Below are 24,260 nucleotides of genomic sequence, written 5' to 3'. Positions count from 1 at the left end.
CCCATTGGCACCTCTATGATTGATCAACCATCATCATCACTCAGTGACTGTCAAGACCTGGCTGCAGTCCTCAACAATGTTAAGAATCTGAGAAGGCTACAGATTTCAGAAAATAAACTAGATGGCACTGGTGTAAAGTATCATGTGAAGCTGTAAACCCTCCCAACAGCCACTCAGAGATTGGATTGGAGGCCTGTGAGTTAACTGCCTTTTGTGAGGATCTAGCTTCTGTTTTTACCCACACTAAAACACTGTGGGGAGTCAGCCTATTAGAAAACACCTTCCTCCACAGTGGGGTCATTCTGCTAAGTGAGGACAGGAGACAGCGGAACTGTAACATGCATACAAGGACTACAAACAACACACTTTGATAAAGAAGATCAAGCATTTCCAACCACTGAGAAAAAGAGAAATCCCACTTGACATTTCTAAGAAGTGTGTAAGAGAAATTAAGAGTGAAAATCCCATTCTAAGAAACCTGGACATAGTCTGACCCAAAACCACATTCAAGGGAAAAGGAGTAGGTCCTTACTTTGGCACACCTAAGTGAAAGATTTATAGATCATATGGCTGGACAGATGGTTCAGCAGTTAAGAGCACTCTTGCAGAGGACCCAGGTTCAATTCCCAGTACCCACATGGCAGCTAACAACCATCTATAACTCCAGGTCCAGGGGATCTGACATCCTCATCTGACCTCTGCAGGCATTGCACAACACAGTTGCACTTATACACATGCAGACAATACACTCATACACATTAAATAAAAATAACAAATTTTTTTTAAAAAGAATTATAGATCACTGACACTCTAATGAGATTTCTCAGGTGCCCAGTTCAGAGGCATTATGTAAGATGGATGGGGTTTTTCATTTGCAAATAGAAGACATGAAGTGGGAGGGGGATGGTTTGTAAGGGAAGGTAGAGATAGAAGAGGAGGTCTGAATATAGTCAAAACCCATTGTAGGAAATTCTTGAGTCAATGACATTTCTCTTAAGCTTAAAAAAAGAAAATACACAACAAGATGTAGAAAAAAAGATGAAAAGAAATTAAGGGAGAATTAGAATCTCTAAGGTAAGGCATATAATCAATATACAGTCTAAAACTACAAAAGAAAAGAGAAAGAATTTTGCAGAAAAATGGGTGGAACTGGAAAATATTACACTGAGTGAGGTAACTCAGGCCCCAAAAGGCAAATACCATATATTCTTTCTCATATGGGTAGTCTAGCTTTGAATTTTTAGATTTCTGTGTTTAAGTTGGAGGCCAGAAAGCAAGAAAGATACCATGGAGGGAGGGAGGTCTTGGGGGGGGGGGAGGTAGAAAAACACATGTGATATGGAAATACAGGGAGGGATGCTAGAGTGGAAGGGTTTGAATAAAGCTGGGGTGGGAGTGGTGATGGGGTAAATAGGGGTGGAGGAAAAAGGGAGCAAAGGGAAGGGTTATCCAAAACCAATGGTGTATGCAAAAGGCATATGAAAACCTGCCATTTTATAAGCTAACTAAAGAGTCTAATTGGAAAAAACAGAGTTTGAACGGACATGCTCTGCAAGGGCAGATAATGCTGTTCCCAGAAGCCATAGGTTATTAAAGGAAAATCCTAGTGCAAGATATGGGATACCTCCCTATCTCTACTAATCCTATATTAGTCTTAAAGGAAAACAATATTACAGGCTAGCCATGAGTTGGCCAGTACAGGGTCTGTGTTTTCCTTTCTCAGAGATAAAAAATATTTCTTTATTGTTAAGGCTCTTGAATTCTTCAAGTGATATTTTTAGGCAATGGAAGATATCAAAATTATCATTTAACGACTTTCAATCCTATACACACACATGCATATATACATAAATATGTGTGTGTGTATATATATATATATATATTACAAACTGTTGTAGTAATGTTCTTAGGAAAAGTTATTTAGAATAAAGATTTGCAAACATTAATGATAAAAGCAAAGAAGCATTTGCCTTGCTACAAACATGTCTTTATTGAGGTGTAATTGACACACAATTTGATCTGTGGGTTTGTACCTTTCAAAACTTGTGTTGAAACTAGATCCCTGAGTCTTTATGTTAATGGTATTTTGAAGTGGAGTCTTTTGGAGGTAATTAGGATTATATGCAACCAAGAGAACATAGTCCTTATGATTTCCTTAGAGGCCTCATGAGCAAAGGAAGAGAGACCCAAGGAAACAAACTGCTGTAGCTCATCCTGTATGGCCCCATCCACCTTAGGACTCAGCAGAGATTTCCCCACCAGAAAGAAGGTTCTTCTAGGTACAGCTCCTTGGACAACAGCCTTTGAAATCTGTAAAAATTAATTTTATTTTCTTTATGAATCACTTAGAATGTGGTACTCTGTTATAGCAACAGAAAATAGGCTAAAACAATACCAATACAGTAAAGGAAATCCTGATACAACAAAGGAAAGAAAACCGGCGTTCCCAGGGAATCCGCGAAGTAGAATATCCCACAGTTGGTCTTTAGGCAAGACAACCAGCCCTTGGATCACAGATGTTAAATACATTTTAATCAAGCATACCAGAAGGTGGCATCGTTGGGACTTTAAACGAAAAGCATCTCAGGAAAAACTGTAGTCTCTTTGAGAATTGAAACTGAAACCAAGCCGCCCACTTCTTCCCACCACCCTGCCAATAGCAGACACGCCCTGTAGTTTCTTAGCCAGTTTGAGCTGGTACTGAGGTAGAACCACAGAAGATGTAAGCCTTCGTCAAAACGAATGAAGAAGATATTTTTCTCTAACATCGTAGAAAGAAAACACAGATATCAGATGTTTTCTGCACCAAAATGGACAGTTTTTCCTTTCTTTACATTTGAAAGTTTGAAAGTTTGAAAGGCAATCTGGGTAAGTACAAAGTCTTGTATTATTAGTAGTATCTAAAACAACTTTACTGAATAGGCAGAAATCTACTCTAACTGCAGTTAGAAAGCTGAAATATACTCAAAAAAAAACATTGAGTCTAGAATGTCTGAATTATTTGTTGTTGTGACAGTTGTCTGCTTTATATTAATTGGAAACTGAGTCATAGCATTTTATTAAAGATGCAATTGAAAATAAGGGGAAACCAGCCTGGCGTGGTGGTGCATGCCTTTAGTCACAGCACTTGGGAAGCAGAGGCAGGAAGGTCTCTGTGAGTTCAATGCCAGCCTGGTCTACATAGTAAGTTCCAGGCCAGGAGGGGCTACAGGGAGATGCTGTCTCAAAAAAAAATTTTTCAAGTCCAAAAAAAAAAAAAGAAAATTGGGGGAATTTTATTACTATTCCCCAAAGCAAAGCAGCATCTTCAGAAAGAACAGAAAAGAAAAATTTTTAAGTTTACATAATCAAAGGCACCTTCCATTAACTACTCTAAGGAATCTACAGTTTTGAAAACAAAATTCCCTGATAACTTCTTGAATATTAGCATCAAATGAGATCTATCTGTGAAAGACAGAAACAGTTTACATACTAGATGAAGTCTTTGTAATTATGGCAGTCTTATGATCCCGATGAGAATCATAAGTTTATATCTGACTCACTCTCAAAGAAAGCAACAATGCCAGGCAAGGGACTAAAGACACAGTGTTTCCGAATAAAGACCTCCTTTCAGAAAAGCTAACAACAATTGATAAACATATGTGGATCTGATCATGAAATTCTGTTCTTTTTTGTGCTAGCTGCTACAAAGCTCAGAAGCAACTTTGGGAGCCACTTTAAAATCGATAGAAAAATTTAAACAGCTATTTTAGGCATGAACTATCCCTCAGGACAGCATACACACACACACACACACACACACACACACACACACACACACACCTTTTTTAGCCCTAAATTAGCTTTCCTCCTGCTTTCTTTGCCTAAGGGTTTTAATATATGGGTGATCCTGTATCACTCTTGGAGTTACCTACAGAACTTTTTGAAACACAAGGCAATCTAAAGAAATTATTAGCCAAGCTATCTGCCAATAGTGGGAAGGGAATAGTGAGAAGGGAATCTATCCCTCTAGAATATATTCTACAAAAGTGGCATCTTCAGTGGTTTTAAGGATTGACAGGAACAGCTATCAAGACTCCAATAGAGGCTTTAGAAGTAGTGTGAAAGTAAAACTTGTTCAGTGACATTACCTAGGAGAGAAAATAGTGAAAAATCGCTCACTTTTATTTGTTTACTTTCTCAACCAAATATTTGAGTTCAACTCTCTATACCCCTAACCCTTATATGAGAGCTCAACTTTATATTTTGACATTTGTGTGGTATGCAGCTCGGGCAAAAATCAAATATCCATCTAACTCACCACTCAGCCTCATATTTTATGCTATTACACATAAGGGGGAAAGGACTGAGTGTGTAGAACTATGAGAGGCCATTGCTGATGAAGTCTGGGAGATTCCAAGAAAAGTCATGGGCTGTGGCATGAGAATCCTGGATGTGTGCTCAGGAGTCTGAGCACACCAGGCAGCAGAATTGCCAGCGAGTGCCTTCTTTGTGACTCAGTAGTGAGGGGGCAGAAGAAACGGACTGCACCTTCACAGAGTGGAGTAATTGGGACTCAGAGATGGACAGATGCATGCCAGTGTAGGAGTTTTTGCTTGTTTACGATGGTAACTAAGCAATAGCAGTAGGATTAGGTGTTGGTCAACTGTAAAGTCAGTAAAGGTCCTGTCCTTTCCTGGCTCCTGTTCTTTGCTCACTGACTATACAGGAGGAAATGGAGTGACATATTGGACTGCAGTTCTCTGACCTTTGCACAACTTTTGGATCAAGCCCAAGTTACTTCTGTTGAACACAGAAGACTTTAGTTCAAAAAGACTTGCACTTAAGATAGGACAATTGTTCTAGAGATGTACTTTGTTTCTCAATGTTTTGAGCAAACAGAATTGGCAAAATATGATGGTGTAAATGCTTGAAGGATTACCATTGGTCTGGACCAGGCCAAGGTGGGCTTCTGCACAGATAGAGAAGACAGCAGCTTTCTATGCTTCAGTGTGGTTCAGAATTTCCCCTTTCTGGTCTAGCCAGTGCTAAATGTACCAAAATGATGTGAAGAGTTCTATAAAATATTGTGCCTTTCTCGCTACTTACACACATGATGTTTAGTTTTTAAACAAGATATATAATGAATTTTATATAATGAATTGTGCACTTCTGGAGTTACAGACAGTTGTTAGTCACAATGTGAGTGTTGAGAACTGATCCCGGATCCTCAGCAACCAGTGCTCTGAATCACTGAGTCACATCCCCACCCCAACAAAATATTTTTCCGTCTGCTTTTTTGAAATTTAAAGTGGAAAAGGATATATGAACAATGTCATAATGCGGGGCTGAAAAGATGACTTAGTGGATAAGAGCACTTGCTGTTTAAGCACGAAGACCTGAGATAGAATCCTCAGCACACGTTTAAAAGACAGAGATGGTCACTGCCTGTGGGGGGATGGAGACAGGAGGACTGCTGGTGCTTCTTACCTGCCAGCCTCACTACAGGCCGAATAAGAAACCCTGCCTCAAAGGAACAAAGTGGACAGTGACAGACCTGGACTCCTGAAGGCTTACACCACACACACTTGCACGTATACGTGCACACAAGAAAATTAATAAAAAATAAAATTAAAGTATCATAATAATGAAACCCACTACATGCTAAATAAAAATCTTCATAAAACAATGGACAGGAGAGATGAGGCAGGGCATTGTTAGAGGATTTCTGATACTTCAGTGTTATAAATTCAGTTTATAGACTGGCAACCTAAATTCATGATGTAAGAGTCCTTTTCTTACCCTGAGCTCTAGCTATCCTCATTGAAAAATATTAATTGCAATCAAGTTTTACATAGTCTGGCTATCCAGTGTGTTCCATTTCAAGGTATGTAAGTAGAATGTTTTCAGCTTTCTGTTAGGCTTTCATCTCAAAAGAAGAAAAAAAAAGCATCAAATTACCACAAGCAATAGCTAAGAAGATGGTTAGAAACTATTGTGTTATCTAAAGCACACATACACAAATATGGAATGTATCTTCAGATAGAGAGGTAATGTGTAGTCCACTGTTTATAAGATACTCTTATCTAATATTCCTTATTAATGGTGAGTAATAGTGAGGGTAGATAAGTTTATTCCATTTTGTTTTGTTTTTTCTTCTGTGCGGGGGAACTAACCCAAGGTATACTACTGAGCTATATCCTCAAGGTAGATAGATACCTTTGGGGAAAATTTTTAGAGAAATTTAGGAAACAATAGTAAGAATTAACTATGCATGGAATGTGGAAATCAAAAACTAGTCCTGCAATCTGACACCGAAATATTAAGTGGTAAAATTTTAAGACTTCAGTACCTAGACTTGATTAGTCATTATCCTTCATTTTATAGTACACAATTTTGTTTCTATGCAAGTTCCTCTTTTATTTTATTCATGTCTAAAGGATACGGTTCTGTGCAGTTTTTCAATATAGTCATTCATGTAACTGCTCACATTCAGTGTCCTTGTTCCCATCTCCAGAAAATATATTCCTAAGGAGTAACCACTGTTCTAGCTTGTTCTATGGAAATAAAATCTTAAAATGTTATATTAGCTACTTCTCTGTTGCTGTGATGTAAACACCATGACCAAGGGAACTTATAAAAGGAAGAGCTTATTTAGCTTACAGCTCCAAAGTGGCAAGAGTCCATCACCGCAGGGAGGCATGGCAGCAGAGGTGGCTGGAGGAGGAGTGGAAGCTAAGCTCCCACATCTTCAAGCAGACACAGGAAGCAAGAGCACAGCTGGAGATCAGCACGGCTTAAAAGTTCTCTAAGTCAGCCTCCGGTGCTTCCTCCAACATAGCCACACCCTTCAAAACCTCCCAAGCTTTTGCATGGGTCTTGTGCAGCTGTCACAATTACTGTAGGTTCATATGAGCAAGGTCCCAGGAACCTGTAGGACTCTATTTCCAGATGATCATGCACTTCCTCCTGGCTCTTACAATCTTTCCACCCCCTCTTCTGCAATGGTCCCTGAACCCTGGGTGGGTGGAGTTTCATATAGGAGTCTTGTCCAAGGACCCACATTCTGCAGACTCATTCTCTATGCCTTGGCCATTTGTGGCCTTTGGTATTCATGGCCCTCTGTTGCGTGAGGGAACTTCAGTGATGAGAGTTGAGAGATGCATTAGTATTCTCTCTACCCCTTGTTTCACTATGTTCTGTGGGCCTTAGGTATAGAGGTTGCTAGAGTGTGTGAACCTCAGGAAAGCCATAAGCTTCATTAGCAGAGGTCATAAAGGCATAAAATTATTAGAGTGGCCAAATGGATCCAAATTGTAAAAGCATAAAGTTTCCCAATTGACCAAATGGCTATAGATCAGCAGTTTGGCCTTGCTCACACCTTATCAGTTGGCCACTCCCAGGACTGAGAGAGACTGTATGTGGAGCCCACCTGTCTCCTCTAGGATCATACATAACATGCCTGCCAAGTCTGAGGAAATAATTTTAAGAAGACCCTCAATCACTCCGAGGACACCAAACCCGGGCACTAACACAACTCCCCATAAAGTGCAGCTGTGTCTCACAACTTTCTTATAAAAACCCCTGGTTTCCTTGTCTAGTTGTAGGTGTTTGATCCCATGGCAGCCTCTACTACCTCTCACTGTGTCTTTTTTGAATAAAGGGAGATATATTCCTTGCCTGTTGCAGGTCTGGCCCTGGTTTTTTGACTCCTACTCCTCTATCTTTCCTTTTATTCTCCAAAAATCTAACAGAGGTTACATTGTAGATGTGTCACTAACCTACTGAAAAATTACACGTACAATGTGTCTACATGAGTCCATGAATATAGCTGAAGGTTATATAACAAGAAATAGTGCCACACAGGAGAAACCTCCCTTTGAGTTGTTGGCCAGGTAGTCCAAGAAACTCTCAAAATTACACAGGTTATTGCCACAGCCTTGATTGCCTCCCAGAACTTGAAGGTAGGACCCTATTGCTGAAGACAGAAAATATTTGAACAATGGAACTGAAACTGACCTGGAAGCTACCGCCCCTGAAGGCTAGCTCTCAGTTTTGAGGAACACTATGCAAGCTGCTAAGGGAGAATGTCAATCAATGGTCCAACCCCAGCTCTAAGGCCTAGTAACCACAAAAATGAGCAGCACAGCAAACTATACTGGGGCATTAGTGGCACTTTTGTCTTGGAGGTAATCAATAACTACCTAATTGGACTTAAAGCCTACTCAACGGGAGGAAACTTGTATGGTACAGTAAACATAGCCAAATACACTTGACTGGAGAGGTCATGGATTTTAGAGAGAAATTGTCACATCCCTAGACAAATGTAATTTCTTACTGTGTTCAAAATATGGATTCTTATATTTACAGACAAGTATCCTAGTCACCATTCATCAAAGAAGCTTCTTTTGCAACGGATATTATTACAGAGTTCCACAGCTGGTCACACACAGAGATTATCTGTGAATTGTTTGTTATTTTCCTGATGATAGCCATTCTGACTGGCATAAGATGCAATCTCAGGGCTTTTATTTAGCTCTCTCTGATGGATAAAGATGTGGATAAAGATGAATTATACTTCTTTATTTGATCAATGTCTATTTAGTTCATTTGCCATTTACTGACAGAATTACCTTTGGGTTTTTTAAAGTTTTTTGTATGTTCTGGGTATTGGGATATTCTCCAGTACTGTAGGTTATCTTTTCACTCTGGCAATTGTATCCTTTGCTGTACACTCATTGCTTTGAAGTTCCATTTGTCAATGTCATTTCCTGAGCTACTGGGAGTCCTATTTAGAAAGCCATTGTTTATAGTATACCTTAAAGTGTTTTCACTATATTTTCCTCTGGTAGTTTCAAAGTTCAGCTCTTATATTAAGGGTTTTGACCTATTTTGATTTGATTTTTGGACAGGGTTTCACAATCTGGATTGAATATTTATGTGGATATCTAGTTTTCTCAGTACCATTTGTTAAAGAGTCTTTTTCCAACATAGGTTTTTTTTAATCTTTAGCAAGAATCAAATGACTGTAACTATAACGTTTTGATATCTTCTATTATAGTCCATGTGTCTACATGTCTGTTTCTGTACCAGTACTTCGCTGTTTTATTGTTGTTATTATTATTGACTGATTTTCTTTCTTCCTTTGGCTCTTTACTATAATTTTAAATGATATATTATGATACCCCCAGCATTGCTCTTTTTGAAATATTTTATTTATTTTTATTTTATGTGGATGAGTATATTGCCCGCATGTATGTAAGTGCACTCATGTGGTGCAACACCCGTGGAGGTCAGAAGAAGGTGTCAGATCCCCTGGGACTGGAACTATGCACAGTTGTTAGCCACCATGTGGGTGCTGGGAATTGAACCCAGGTCTCTGCAAGAGCAGCCAGTGCTCTTAACTGCTGAGCCATCTCTCCAGCCCCAGCACTGCTCTTTTCTGCTAAGGATTACTTTGTCGTTCAGGGTCTATCTCTTTGAGGTTTAGGATTGATATTTTTGTTTTTATGATGAATGTCATTAGAATGTTGATTGCATTGTAACTGTACATTGATTTGGGGGAATGTGGTCATTTTCAAAGTATTAATTCTGCTGGTCTTGAGTATAGGATGTGGTTCCATCTTCTAGTGTCTTCTTTAGTTTCTTCAGTGTCTTATAGTTGAATAGTAGAGACCTTCTATCTCCTCAATTGGGTTTCTTTGCAGTTATTATTGAAAGTTACTGTGAATGATATTGTCCTGATTTTTCTCTGAGCCTGTTCATTATTGATACATAGGAAAGCTACAGATTTGTGTATGTTGATTCTATATCCTACCCCTTGGATCAAAGTGTTTATTACATCCTAGAGTTTTCTAGAGGAATCTCTAGGATCTTTTAGGGTCATATCTAGGGATAATTTGACTCATTTCTTTCCTATTTGTATCGCCTTTCTTTCTCTTGTATTACTGCTCTAGTTAGGACACTCAACACTACATTGAATAGGAGTGGGGAGAATGGACGTCATGTCTTTTTTTTATTTTAGAGGAAATGCTTTCAGATTCCTCCTATTTAGTATAATGTTCACTCTAGGTTTGTAGTTTGTATTGGTTACTTTTATCATCACTGTGACTAAGTAACTGACAAGAAGCAACTTGAGGGGGGATCTACTCTAGCTCACAGGTTCATAGCAGGGACAGCAAAGTACTGGAGCTTGCTGTGTGGCTTGCTCATATAGCAGCAGACCAGGAAGAAGAGACCTTGGGTAGGAACAGAGGCTGGCCATAACCGTCTAGCTCTGTCACTGTGCCCATACATCTGCCAGCTAGGCCCCATGCCCAAAATTCCACAGTCTCTCAAAACAGTACCACCAGCTAGGGACCAAGTGCTCCAAACACAGGAAGCTGTGGGAGACATTTCACATTCAGACTATAATGTTCTGTTTCTGTCCCCCATAGGCTCATAATTATCTGATAATGAATAATGTATTCAAATTTCAAAAGTCTCCAAAGTTTTTACAGTTCCAACAATTTAAATAGTCCAAAGTCTCTCCTAATAGTCAAGATAGCATCTTAGCTGTGTACACCCATAAAATGAAAAAAAAAGTTACATGCTTTCACACACATGGCACAGAGTAAATATTCCCATTTAAGGGAAGGAAAAAATTAAGGCTTATTTTGTAGCTTAGAATGTGACCAGTTTTAAAAAGGGTTCTGTGCACTGCTTTGAAGACTGTGTAACCGCTATCTGTTGAGTGAAATGTTCTTTGTTAAATCCAGTTAATCTGTTATGTCATTTAGCTCTGGTTTCTCTGTTGAATTTTAGTTACTATACGTGGTGGCACAGGCCTTTAATCCCAGCATGCAGATCTCTGAGAGTCGAGCCAGCCTGGTCTACATAGCAAGTTCCAGGCCACCTGGGGCTACAGGGAGACCCTGTCTCAAAAAAATCTTTGTTGAATTTTAGTTTAAAAGAGCTATCTAGATGTGAAAGTGGGATATTGAGTTACCAGCTACTATTATATCAGGACTTATGTAGCTTTTCATGCCTTTTAGTGCTTATTTTATGTGACTGTGTGTCCCAAGATTCAGTGCATAAATATTTACAACATTTATCTTGATGATTTGTTCCTTTTATTAGTAAGTTGTGGTCCTCTTTATTGATTCTGACTCGTTTTGATTTGAAGTCTATCTTATTAGATAAGAGACTCATTGTACCAGTTTATTTGTAGTTCCCATTTTCTTGGTAGATCAATTTCCAGCCTTAGACTCTAAGTTTTTAGATGCTTTTCCTACTAATGTGAATTTCTTGGCAACAACATATGGCTGTGTCTTGTTTGTAATCCAGTCAGTCTTAGTGTTAGTAACACTCAGTAGTAGTAGCAGTAACAGCTATAGTGATATGACAGCCATCCCTATGCTGGCCACTGGAGAAGGTACTGTGCTTTTCACTTGCATCTTCTATAAGGTTTAGAAGTTGGAACACTGGGTTGCAGAAAACAGTTCATAATTCTTTGGATTTTTTTTAAGGCTTTAAGTGTCTTTGCTTTGTTTGTTTGTTTACTTTAGCCATCTAATTGCTGTGTAGAATTATCTCTGTGGCTTTAACATACACTTTCCTGGTGGCTAATTATGTTCAACATTTTTGATGTGTTTTCTTGATGTGTTTATATAGTCCCTGTAGTAATATCTCATTCTCTCATTTGTTAGTTTTCTGTTCTTTTTTTTTTTTTCAACCTAAGCATTTCTAAGAGCTTAATCTAGATACAAGTTCTTTGTGTGGTTTGTAAATATTTCTCCCTGTTTACAGCTTGTTTTCTGCTCCTCTTAATGCTGTCTTTTACAGGAAAATTTTTCATTTTGATGAAGTTGAATTTACCAGTTTTTCCTATTATTGATCAGGCTTTTGGTGTCAGAGCAAGAACTTTTGACTGTCCCTAGGTCAGGAAATTTTTCTTGTATTTTTATAAAATTTTCTTAGTTTTATATTGTATATGCAAGTCTGTGATCCATTCCACTTTAACTTTGAGTTTCCCCTTACTCTAGCACCACCTAGTTGAAACAAGTATCTTAAATTCTTCCATAGAATCAGTTCTTTTTTTTTTTTTTTTTTGGAGACAGGGTCTCCCTGTAGCCCTAGCTGGCCTGGATTCGCTATGGAAACCAGGCTGGCCTTGAACTCTCAGAAATCCACCTGCCTCTGCCTCCTGAGTGTTGGGATTAAAGGCGTGCGCCACCACACCCGGCAGTTCTTATCTAAGTCTAAAATATCATTTGGGCGTAGCTGTAGGAGTCTACTTCTGGGATTTAATCTGTTCCACTGATACATTTGTCTCTCCACTAACAGTATACAGCCTTAATTATTATAGGTTTATTTTAATATCTTGAAAACCTCTCCACTTTATTTTTAAACTTTTTATTTTTTTTAATTTTCTATATAAATTTCTCAGTAATGTCTTTGTATGCAAAAAAACATACTGGAGCTTTAATAAAATTTATGTTAAACCTTTAAAAAATTTTATGTGTGTCAGATGGCCTTGAGTAATCTTGATGGGTCACAAAACAAAATGAATAGACATGAACATGAAAGATTTGTGGGGAGAAGAAAGGACAGGGGTTCTAGAGAGATGGGCAGTGAGAGTGGTCAGTACATAAGTAAAATTGTAAATAAATAATAATAATTGAGAACTTAAACATAATAAAGAAAATTTACAACAGAATAATAAATATGTGTGCATGTGTGTGTGTGAATATGGGTGTGGGTGTATACATGTGACAGCACACATGTGAATGTTAGAGAACAGCTCTTTGGAGTTGGTTGTCTCCTTCCACCATAGATTCCAGGGATCAGACTCAGGTAACTGGGCTTGTACAGCAGGTGCTTTTACTAGGTGGGTCATCTCACCAGCCCCAAAACCCTTCTTTAATGATTTGGGTATTATTGACAGCTTAACTATGAAATTTCCAACCCATGAACAGTATATCTCATCATTAATTTTAGTCTTTGATTTCTTTCATCAATACTCTGTAATTTTCAACATAGAAGTTCAGTGCATGCTTTAATAGATTTATACCTATGTATTTCAGGATTTTTAAAAATAACTATAAATGGAAGTGATTTTTAAAAATATTTTATTTATTATTTTTATCTTATGTGTATGAGTGTATTGCCTGCATGTTTGTGAGTGCGCCCGTGTCGTGCAGTGCTGCAGAGGTCAGAAGAGGGCTTCAGATTCCCCTGGAACTGGAGTTAAGGATAGTTCATAGCCACCATGTGGGTTCTGGGAATCGAACCCAGGTCCTCTGCAAGAGCAGTCAGTGCTCTTAACCACTGAGCCATCTCCCCAGCCCCCACGATTTTTAAGTTTTGTGTTTATATGTTCATTACTCACATATAGAAGAAAAGTCAATCTTGTAATGTTTGTCTTGTTTTCTGAAAAGTTACTGCACCATTTGTTAGTCCTATGAATTCCTGTACATTACTTGGATTTTTTTCTTTTTTATTGAATTTCTGTGATTTTTATACAATATAGTTTAATGGTACTTAGATCCTTGCCCCTCTCCACACCTTCCCCCACCACCACCCGCCCAATTTAATGTAATCTCTTATATATGTAGTATGGCCTACAGAGTTCAATTTGTGTCCCCAAATGCCCCTCACCGTGGGTCCATCCACTGGGCCCACCAAGAGTTCATCCCTGTAAGACACTGTGTCTCCCCCTCCCAGCAGCCATCAATTGCCAAAAGTACCTTAGTTTGACTTCCCCATGTCTATGCTGGGATTCTGTCTGATTTGAACTTGTGCTCAGGACTTGCACATGCTGTCACCATTTCTGTGAGTTCATATGAGCAACCGTACAGCTGTCTGGAGGATTCTGTTTCTTTATGGTTATCCACGCCCTCTGGCTCTTACAATCTTTCTGCCTCCTCTTCCTCAATGATCTCTGAGCCTTGGGAAGCAGAGGATTGAAATAGGTGACTGTATCTCTTAACTCTCACCAGAAGTTTCCTTATGCAGTAGATGGTGATTAACACGGAAACCCATGATTGGCCAGTGTGCAGAGAACAAGAGGCCACAGAGTACTTAATCCCTGTATAGAACACCTATTACTTGGAATTTTTGATGCAGACAATCATATAATCTGAAAAACAGGGAAAGCCTTATTTCCATGTAATTTTATTTTTTCCTCTCACTTTATTGCTCTGGCTAGAAACCAGCATTATATCAAGTAAGAGTATTAAGTGTTGCTATCTTAGTTTTCTTCATAATCTTAGAGGGCAAGCATTGCCTTTTACCATTAGTTATATTACCCATATGACTTTGAAAATGCTCCTTATTGGATTACACTCTACGCCTAGCTTTCTGAGAATTTAAAATATGAAATGTGTTGAATTTTGTGAGACGTTCTTTCTGCACCCATTGACATGATTATGTGATTTTTTTCTTCTGTAGCCTGTAAGCATAGCAGGTTTTGCAAATTCGCTTTTGTATATTAAATCATCTTGAATTTGTGGAATAATTTTTATTGGTCTGCTGTATAATTCTCTTCTAGATAGCTAAGTTATACTTGCTATTATTATATTAAGAATTTTAATTTCCAGAGCTAGAGAGAGAGCTCAGCAGTTAAGAGCACTGGCTGCTCTTGCCAAAGCCCCAGGTTCAATTCCTAGCATTCACTGGCAGCTAATAACCATCCAAACTCCAGTTCCAGGGGATCCTACGCCCTCTTCTGACGTCTTGGGGCATTGCACAACATGGGTGCACTTATATATATGCAGTCAGTACACTCATACACATAAAATTACAAATATCAAATAAAGCATTTTTTAAAGAACTTAATTTCCATATTAATGAAATGTAGATTTGTAATTCTATATTCTATCCTGTCTTTGCTTGACTTTTCATAGAATAATACTGGCTTCATAAATGAAGTGGGAAGTGTATTACTCATCTAGTTGTTGTGACAAAATGCTGACAAAACTAACTTAAGAAAACGACATGTTGAAAAGAAAGAACTAACTCCCACAATTGTCCTCTGAGTTCCACAAACACATGGTGGCACATGTGTTCCTTCTGGAGGTGCAAACAGCATCCGACCCCCTCTTTCCACCACCCTTACCACAAACTAGGTATAATTTCTCTAAACTACAGTTTGGGGAACTAAAGAGTTTATTAGGCTTCCATACAGATCAATTGGTGAGAGATTATTTACAAACCCATACAACACACACACACATACACACACACACACACACACACACACACTAAAATGAACTTATGAAAAAATTTAAAGATTATGTTGTGATTAGCAAACATTCTGTATGATTTCAATTATATTAAATTTACTGGTTTGTTTTATAATTTAGGATATGGAAAATCTAGAATGTATAAAATAATAGTTTTTGGTTTTCTATAAATGTGTTCTATAAATGTGATCTAGGACCCGTTGATTGATGGTAGTGCTAAGTTCTACATGTTTGTTATTGTGTTTAGCTATTATAACAACTGTTAAGGCAAAGGTATTATATTCCAATTATAGTTGTGGACTTGTTTAAAATTTAAAAGTTTTATCAATGTTTACATCACATATTTTGCAAATTAGCCTTATATAATATCCCTGTCTCTGGTAATTTTCTTTGCTTCAATGAGTACTTTGTCTGTAGTTAATATAGCTACTTCTATATCTGTTGAATAATATTTTAATGGTATAGCTCTATCTATACTTTTTAGAAAATGTTTTACCTATGCTGCTTTTAATCCAGAGAATAAAATACTGAACAAACCCTAAATCACAAAATTTGAAACAAGTGTCTGAGCCCCGCGCTGACTTTGAGGTAGGAATCTGCACAGCCATAGGTTCAGGAAGAGTGCTTCCTCTGGAAAACTGAGACGCTCCTGTTCTAGTCAGCATGAGGGGCATGTGTAACTGCTTCCTGTCAATTGTTGTGGCTTTATACCTATAATCCTTAGCACTCAAGGAGCTGAGGCAGGAGGATTGCCCCAAGTTCAAGGTCAACGTGGGGTATATACTTTTACTCTCATATCTCACATCATATTTCAGCTGAGTGTCACATAGCATACAGTGTACTCATATTTTTAATCCATCCAACCAATTCTGTCCTTTTCCTTTCTGTATACAGGACATTTATATTAAAAGTGACTGACTATTGGTCTGTTAGCACTCAACTCTGCTTTTGTGCTCCGTTTTTGTTTTGTGCTTTGTCTATCTTATTTTCTGTCTTCTTTTGAGTTACTTGACTTTTTTGTAATTACATGTACATGCATGTTTTTAACATATCACTTTGTTTAGTCTTTTTTATTATTTTATGTATATGAGTGTATTGCCTGCAAGTATATAAGTGCACCCGTGTCATGCAATGTCCTCGGAGGTCAGAAGATGACATCAGATCTCCCGTAACTGGAGTTATGGATGGTTATTAGCTACCATGTGGGTGCTGGGACTCAAACCCAGGTCCTCTGCAAGAGTAGCCAGTGCTCTTGACTGCTGATCCATCTCTCCAGCCCCTTGTTTAGCTTTTATGATGATTTTTCTAGCTATTGTGCCATGGATACGCAACTTACAGCTGTCTAATGATCTTTTGCTAGTTAGATTAAAATGATAAAATCTTACTTCTCTATGCTCAGAGTCAAGGTCTGTCCAGTGGGATCCAGCAATTGATAAGGTTCTAGGTCAATAGCATATACTCACTCTAATCACAAAGATGTAAATAGGTGACTATGCCTGACAACAGCTATATACCAATTACCTTGATATGCTACTCTTGGATTTATGTTTTCTGAGTAGAAAACACAAAAGATCAGAATGGCTTACCAGTGAGCAACCCAAGTACCTCAAAATTTTAAGTCTTTTGTGTATATCATGAATATTTAAATACTGTTTGATTGCTCTATTCCTTTCTAACTATGCTTGGGCTTAGCACTTACATGCTCTATTTAGTTTGTCTATGTCTATCGTAACAAGTTTGACAAATTATGCTTAGTTCTACACTTAGTTTCACAATTTTCTTTTATGTACCAGACTTGGATATACTAAGGAATATAGCAAACACACATTACAGTTAGCAACCATTAGAAAAGGTTGATACATGAATGGAAGCATCCCCAGCATATATTTAGTGAATAAAGAAAAAAGAATAGACAATTGTGCATAATGTTACAGTTCATATGAAAAGAAAGTGCTATAGATTTGTGCTTTGTAGTATTTCTCTGGGATGATATGGAATAGACTGGTGGTGGGAACTTTTCACTTTTTGTAACACATGCATTTTAACTTATTTTATTTTTAGTGATGTGTACATGTGTGGGGGCTATATGCAGGTGACAAAGGAAGCCAAAGGACTCAGATCTCCCAGGAGCTGTAGTTATAGGCAGCTGTGAGCCACTCGATGTGGTTGCTAGGAATTGAGCTCAAGTCCTTTGGAAGAGCAACAATTTCTTTTAACCACTGAGCCATCTCTCCAGTCCAACACATGCATATTTTGCCTACTTAAAAAAAGGAATGTTTTAAATTTTCACTTGTAAAATGTGAAATCATTTTCTTTTTCTCTATACAGTTATCAGAATGGCAGAGAAACTAAACCTTCCAGAAAATACAGATGACTGGACAAAAGAGGACGTTAACCAGTGGTTAGAAAGTCATAAGATTGACCAAAAGCACAGAGAAATCTTGATTGCACAGGATGTGAGTGGAGCAATCTTGAAATGGTTAAATAAAAAACATCTTGTTGAAATGGGTATAACACATGGACCAGCTATCCAAATAGAAGAGCTATTCAAAGAATTACAGAAAAAATCCTCTGAAGAACCTATTCAGACATCTAAAAGGAAAAAGGGCAATAAAAGTGTTCCAAAGAACCAGACAGAAAGTATAGAGACTTCAAAACACAGCCAAAAGGGTACCGAGAACTCAGATAAAGCTAATGCCTCTACAGTGAGTCCAGAGGCTAAAGGTTCTAAGTCAGTAAAAAATGGGCTGGTGGAAGATGAAAAAGAGCTACAGGAAAAGCAGTCTCTAGAACCAACATGTATTCCATACCCTTTTGATGAATTCAGTTCTCCATATCGTTATAAATTACATTTCATTCTACAACCTGAAACAGGACCACTCAATCTCATTGATCCAGTACATGAATTCAAGGCCCTCACAAATACAGAAACAGCCAAAGAAGAGGATATCAAGATGAAATTTAGCAATGAGATTTTCCGATTTGCTTCAGCTTGTATGAATTCACGCACTAATGGCACCATTCATTTTGGAGTCAAAGACAAACCCCATGGAAAAATTGTTGGCATGCACGTCACCACTGTCACCAAAGAGGCCCTAATAGACCACTTTGATCTGATGATACATCAGTATTTTGAGGTCCATCAGGTCCAACAAGCAAAGAAGTGCATTCGAGAGCCAAGATTTGTGGAAGTTTTACTGCCAAATAGCACACCATCTGACAGATTTGTTATTGAAGTAGATGTTATTCCACAATATTCTGAATGTGGGCATGACTACTTTCAGATCAAAATGCAAAAACTTGACAACAAGACATGGCAACAAAGCTCAAAATACTCAGTCTTTGTGCGAGATGGACCACAAACTAAGGACATCATAGGAAATAAAGCTGAGTTCAAAGCTTTTAAATTAAATTTAAAAACAATGGCAGACTCTAGAAAAGAAGCAGAAGAAAAATGCAAAGAAAAACCAAATAAAAACAAGAGTGAGGGACGAAAGTTGATTGAATTGTTGACAGGGTATCAAGATCTATTAGATAATTCATACTATAACTGGTACATACTTGTAACAAATAAATGCCATCCCAGTCAAATCAAGCACTTAGATTTCCTAAAGGAAATTAAATGGTTTGCTGTGTTAGAATTTGATCCTGAATCTGAGAGCAATGGCGTGGTCAAAGCTTTCAAAAGAAGCCGAGTCGCAAACCTTCACTTTCCAAGTCTATTTGTAGAAGGAAAAACCACACTGAATGAGAAGATTTCTAGTCTGAATCTTTACAAGCAACCCAGCTGGGTTTTCTGCAATGGAAGATTAGACCTTAACAGTGAAAAATATAAACCCTTAGATCCAATTTCCTGGCAAAGAGAAAGAGCTTCTGAAGTCAGGAGGCTGATTTCATTTCTTACACATGAAGACATAATGCCAAGAGGGAGGTTTTTAGTGGTGTTTTTATTACTGTCCTGTGTGGATGACCCAAGAGATCCCCTTATTGAGACTTTCTGTGCTTTCTACCAAGATCTCAAAGGAACGGAAAATATACTGTGTATTTGTGTACATTCTCACATATACCAGGTATGGAAAGACCTACTTGAAGTAAGATTATCAAGACAGCAAGATGAATTATCAAGTCAAAGTATTTCTACTTTAAATCTTGAAGAGATAAATGGCACTATTCTTAAACTAAAATCTTTAACTCAGTCTTCAAGGAGATTTTTGCCATCTGTTGGTTCATCTACTGTTCTTTTGAAAAAGGAGGAAGAAATCATGACTGCATTGGAAATTCTCTGTGAAAACGAATGTGAAGGTACACTCTTGGAGAAAGACAAAGATAAATTACTTAAATTCAAGACATCAAAAGAAGAAGACTTCTATCGGGGTGGCAAAGTGTCTTGGTGGAACTTCTACTTTTCTTCTGAAAACTATTCCTCGCCCTTTGTCAAAAGGGATAAATATGCAAAACTTGAAGAAATTATTTTAAACTGGACAAATTCTTCTAAACCAGTATGTGCCAAAATCATTCATCTGTATCATCATCCAGGTTGTGGAGGGACTACTCTGGCCATGCACATTCTCTGGGAGTTAAGAAAAAAGTTCAGATGTGCTGTGCTGAAAAATAAGACAGAGGATTTTTCAGAAATTGGAGAACAGGTGACGAATTTAATCACCTATGGAGCAGCAAACCATCAGGAATACTTGCCCGTTCTGCTACTTGTGGATGATTTTGAAGAACAAGATAATGTCTATCTTCTGCAGACCTCCATTCAAACAGCTGTAGCTAATAAATACATTCAATATGAGAAGCCACTAGTGATCATCCTAAATTGCACAAGATCACAAAATCCTGAAAAAAGTGCAAAGATCCCAGACAGTGTTGCTCTAGTACAGCAGCTGTCCCCTAAAGAACAGAGAGCTTTTGAGCTTAAATTGAAAGAAATCAAAGAACAACACAAAAACTTTGAAGACTTTTATTCCTTTATGATCATGAAAACCAACTTTAATGAAGAGTACATAGAAAATGTGGTCAGGAACATTCTGAAAGGGCAAAATATCACCACCAAAGAAGCAAAGCTCTTTTCTTTTCTGGCTCTTCTGAATTCATATGTGCCTGACACTACCATTTCCCTCTCACAGTGTGAGAAGTTCCTAGGAATCTCAAACAAGAAGGCTTTCTGGGGAACAGAAAAATTTGAAGACAAGATGGGTACCTACTCTACAATTCTAATAAAAACAGAGGTGGTTGAATGTGGGACCTACTCTGGAGTGCGCATCATTCACCCTTTGATTGCAATTCTCTCACTGGAAGAACTGAAGAAAAGCTATAACTTGGATAAAAGTCAAATTATGCTGGGTATGCTAACAGAAACTTTGTTCTATGATACTGGTATGGGAAAAAGCAAATTTTTCCAAGATATTCAAACACTGCTGCTTATAAGACAGAGAAATGAACATGAAGGTGAGAAAGGAAACTGGTTCTCCCCATTCATTGAAGCTTTACATAAAGATGAAGGAAATGATGCAGTCAAAGCTGTACTGCTTGAGGCTATTCATCAGTTCAACCGCAACGCATTCATTTGCCAAGCCTTGGCGAGACATTTCTACCTTAAAGAAAAGGACTTTAACAATGCTCTAATTTGGGCAAAACAAGCTAGGCAGATAGAGCCTGATAATTCTTATATATCAGATACACTGGGACAAGTCTACAAAAGTAAAATAAGATGGTGGATAGATGACAATGCAAGAAACAGAACGATTTCGGTTGATGACCTAACTGATCTTTTGAATTCAGCAGTACATGCTGCAAAAGCATTCAAAGAATCTCAGCAGCAAACTGAAGATAGAGAATATGAAGGAAAGGAATGGCTGAATCAGAAGTCAAAAAGGAGGTACGATACTTACAACATAGCTGGCTATCAAGGGGAGATAGAAGTCGGGCTCTACACAATCCAGATTCTCCAACTCATTCCTTTTTTTGACAATAAAAATGAACTATCAAAACGAGATATGGTCAATTTCATATCAGGAAGTTGTGATATTCCAGGGAATACAAACAAATTTAATTTAGTCCTCAAGAATTTTATTCCTTATTTAACTAAACTGCAGTCTTGCTTGAAAGAGTGCTTTGATTTTTTTGATGATTACTTTGTCCTTCTAAAACCCAGGAACAACATAAAACAATATGAAGAAGCCAAAAGTCGGAGAAAGGTGGCTGGATACTTTAAGAAATATGTAGAAATATTTGGTCCCTTAGAAAAATCAAAAAGTCTGAATCTTGAATCAAAGCTCAGTCAGCCACTTCTGGTAGAGGGGATACGGAGAAGCCTTGAAGCTATGAAAGCAGACAAGTTTTCTGGGCTCTTAGAATATCTTATCAGAAGTCAAGAAGATGCTGTGGGCCCCATGGAAGATATAGTAGACAAATACACTTTCCTGTCTGAGCAAAACACTGTCAAAATTCAGCAAAAGGAAAAGCAAAATTTCATCTTAGCTAACATCATCCTCTCTTGTATTAAACCTACCTCCAGATTAGTGAAGCCAATGAAAAAACTGAAAGATCAGCTTCGAGAAATCTTGCAATCAGTGGGACTGACTTACCAGTTTTCAGAACCTTATTTCCTAGCTTCTCTCTTATTCTGGCCAGAAAACCAACAACTAGATCAAGATTCTAAGCAAATGGAAAAGTATGTTCGAGCATTGGAAAATTCTTTCAGGAGGCAATATAAACGCATGTATCGTACAAAGCAGCCAATTGCATATTTCTTTCTTGGAAAAGGTAATAGGAACAGACTTGTTCACAAAGGAAAAATTGATCAACATTTTGAAAGGGTATCTGATATTAATTCTTGGTGGCATAGTGGGAAAGTGTGGGAAGAGCCAATAGTCCCAGAACTTCTGGCTCGTTTACAGGGACGAGCTGAAAATAATTATTTATATGCAGAATATGGAATCAATGAAAAAATCACAATACCCATCACACCCACTCACTTCGGTCAACTTAGAAGTGGAAGAAGCATAGAAAAGGTGTCTTTTTATCTAGGATTTTCCATTGGAGGCCCACTTGCTTATGACATTAAAATTGTTTAAGAGCTGAGCTTCTCCATCTAGAAATATTGTCCCAGTATCACTTTGTTTAGTAAACTTATAGATACAGACTTAGTCTTTCAATTCTATAAAAGCACATTTAATTGTTTAATTTCTTCTTATAATAAGCATAATATGAGTCCTATAGGAATTAGGATAAAGAAGGGAGGAGAGATCTAGAAAACTACAAAATTTCTTCCTTGATAACACCACCATGGACAAAATATAAGGAGCTTCGAACAGAATTAGGAAAGATGCACAAAATCAGCCACACAGAATCCTACCACTCACCCTCAGTTACCCTGACAAGGCACAGACTAACGACAGTTCTCTCCTTCTTCTCATGTGAAAGTTTTTATAATAGAAAAAATAGTTTGGGTTACAGGTCTATATGAGGAAAAAGGAACTCAAATATGGAAACAACAGGTATTCTGACCAAAAAGACTGTAAATATGTCATATGTTTGACCCTCTGGAGTTTTCCAAAACAGAGGACCAAGCAATTCTTCAAAGGTCAGCATATCTTACCAAAGTAGCTGGAGAGTTAGAATGCCTCTTCATACATTGGAGACAGCTAAGAATGTGTGAAATTTATCTCTATAGTGAATGAGATTACAACCCTCCCCCTCCAAACAGACAAATAGAAAATACACCAAACCCCAAAGGCTGTTCAATTTTAAAAGACTTGTCAAAAATCTTAGGAATCCTCCAACCAGGGAATTCCAGCATACTGGCAAAATGTCCACATAACTCATGCATTGTACAAACACAACTGGTAAAAAGTAATCGCCCTAGTGATTACGTCTAGTAAAATCATTGATGTCATCAATTGCTACCAAAACTATTCATTGGGAAGCTGATTTAAAGAAACACATTTTCAACAGACAAATCAGATGGTCCTAAATCATGATCAGTATAAACATCACAAAGAACCTAATATTATGGGGCTGGTGTATTATAGAAGTACCTGCACTACCCATGAGATATTCTTGCCAAATAAAGTCAATTTTGATCCAGCCTTTGGAGCTTACCACTTTAAAGAAACACAAAAACTCAAGGATCCTGTAAACACTAGCACAAAGAAGCAATTGGCAATATCCAGCATACAGAAAATCACAGCTCAAACAACCTGTTCTCTCAACCAAAAAGGAAAGAAGTAAAAGAAAGGAATTGTAAAAGATCAAAAAGAAAGGGGGAATCTAAAAATTATAGAAGATTTGGAGAGTGGCCAACTAAATGCAACACATAGACTTTGGGTTCTGATATGAACAAATCTAAAATAAATTACTATGCCATCAAATGTATGAACACAGGCTACAAATTTGAGGGTATTAGAATATTACTGATGATTTGTTAGGTGAGATAATGATACTATAATTATGTTTTACATAATTTTTGCTATTTCAGAGATGTGTTATCAAGTATTTGTGAATAAGTCATAGGATCTAGGATTTGCTGTAAAGTAGTTCAATGTGAGAGGCATGAGGGGTAGTGGAGAAAAAGCAAGGCTTGTATGGATATGTTTTCAAAAAATGTTTTAAAAAACCACTGCAAAATAAAATCAAACCAAAACATGTAATTTGTTTTTGTCTTCCTGGTCTCCCAAGAATCTTTTGCTGAGGGAATTTTTCCCTTTGCTCCTGCATGAAACTTAATTCCATGACTTACCAGTTCATTCTCTACTTTTTTTTTTTTTACTTTTAACTGATACATGAAAGTTCTAGAAATGTATGCTATCCGTGTGATGTTTTGAAATATGTATACATTATAAAATGGTGGAATTAAGCTGATGAGCATACTCATTGCTTCACAAATGTGTTTTGTGGTAAGAACATTTAAGAATCTGTTAGTGATTTTCAAGAGTATACTACTATATTATTAACTACTGTCACCGTACTGTATAATAGGTTTCTAGAATGTATTCCTACTGTCTAACTGAAACATACGCCTTAACCAACATCACTTCATCTCCCAACATTCCC

At 37.6% G+C, this 24,260-nt stretch overlaps 1 protein-coding gene across 1 annotated transcript; it reads left to right on the top strand.

The window, feature by feature from the left end:
• The first annotated feature begins 2,663 nt into the window (after window positions 1-2,663).
• Samd9 (sterile alpha motif domain containing 9) lies at window positions 2,664-23,857 on the top strand. Its single transcript, XM_008822548.3, has 2 exons — window positions 2,664-2,868; window positions 17,532-23,857. Exon 2 carries the CDS (start codon window positions 17,540-17,542, stop codon window positions 22,280-22,282), a length of 4,743 nt encoding a protein of 1,580 aa, XP_008820770.1. The 5' UTR covers window positions 2,664-2,868; window positions 17,532-17,539; the 3' UTR covers window positions 22,283-23,857.
• Window positions 23,858-24,260: the final 403 nt, after the last annotated feature.

This window comes from Nannospalax galili, unplaced genomic scaffold (assembly GCF_000622305.1).
Source record: "Nannospalax galili isolate Female #2095 unplaced genomic scaffold, S.galili_v1.0 scaffold85, whole genome shotgun sequence".
NCBI lineage: Eukaryota > Metazoa > Chordata > Mammalia > Rodentia > Spalacidae > Nannospalax > Nannospalax galili.
The sequence above is the reverse complement of the archived record's forward strand: the minus strand, read 5'-3'. Positions and strand labels throughout refer to the sequence as shown.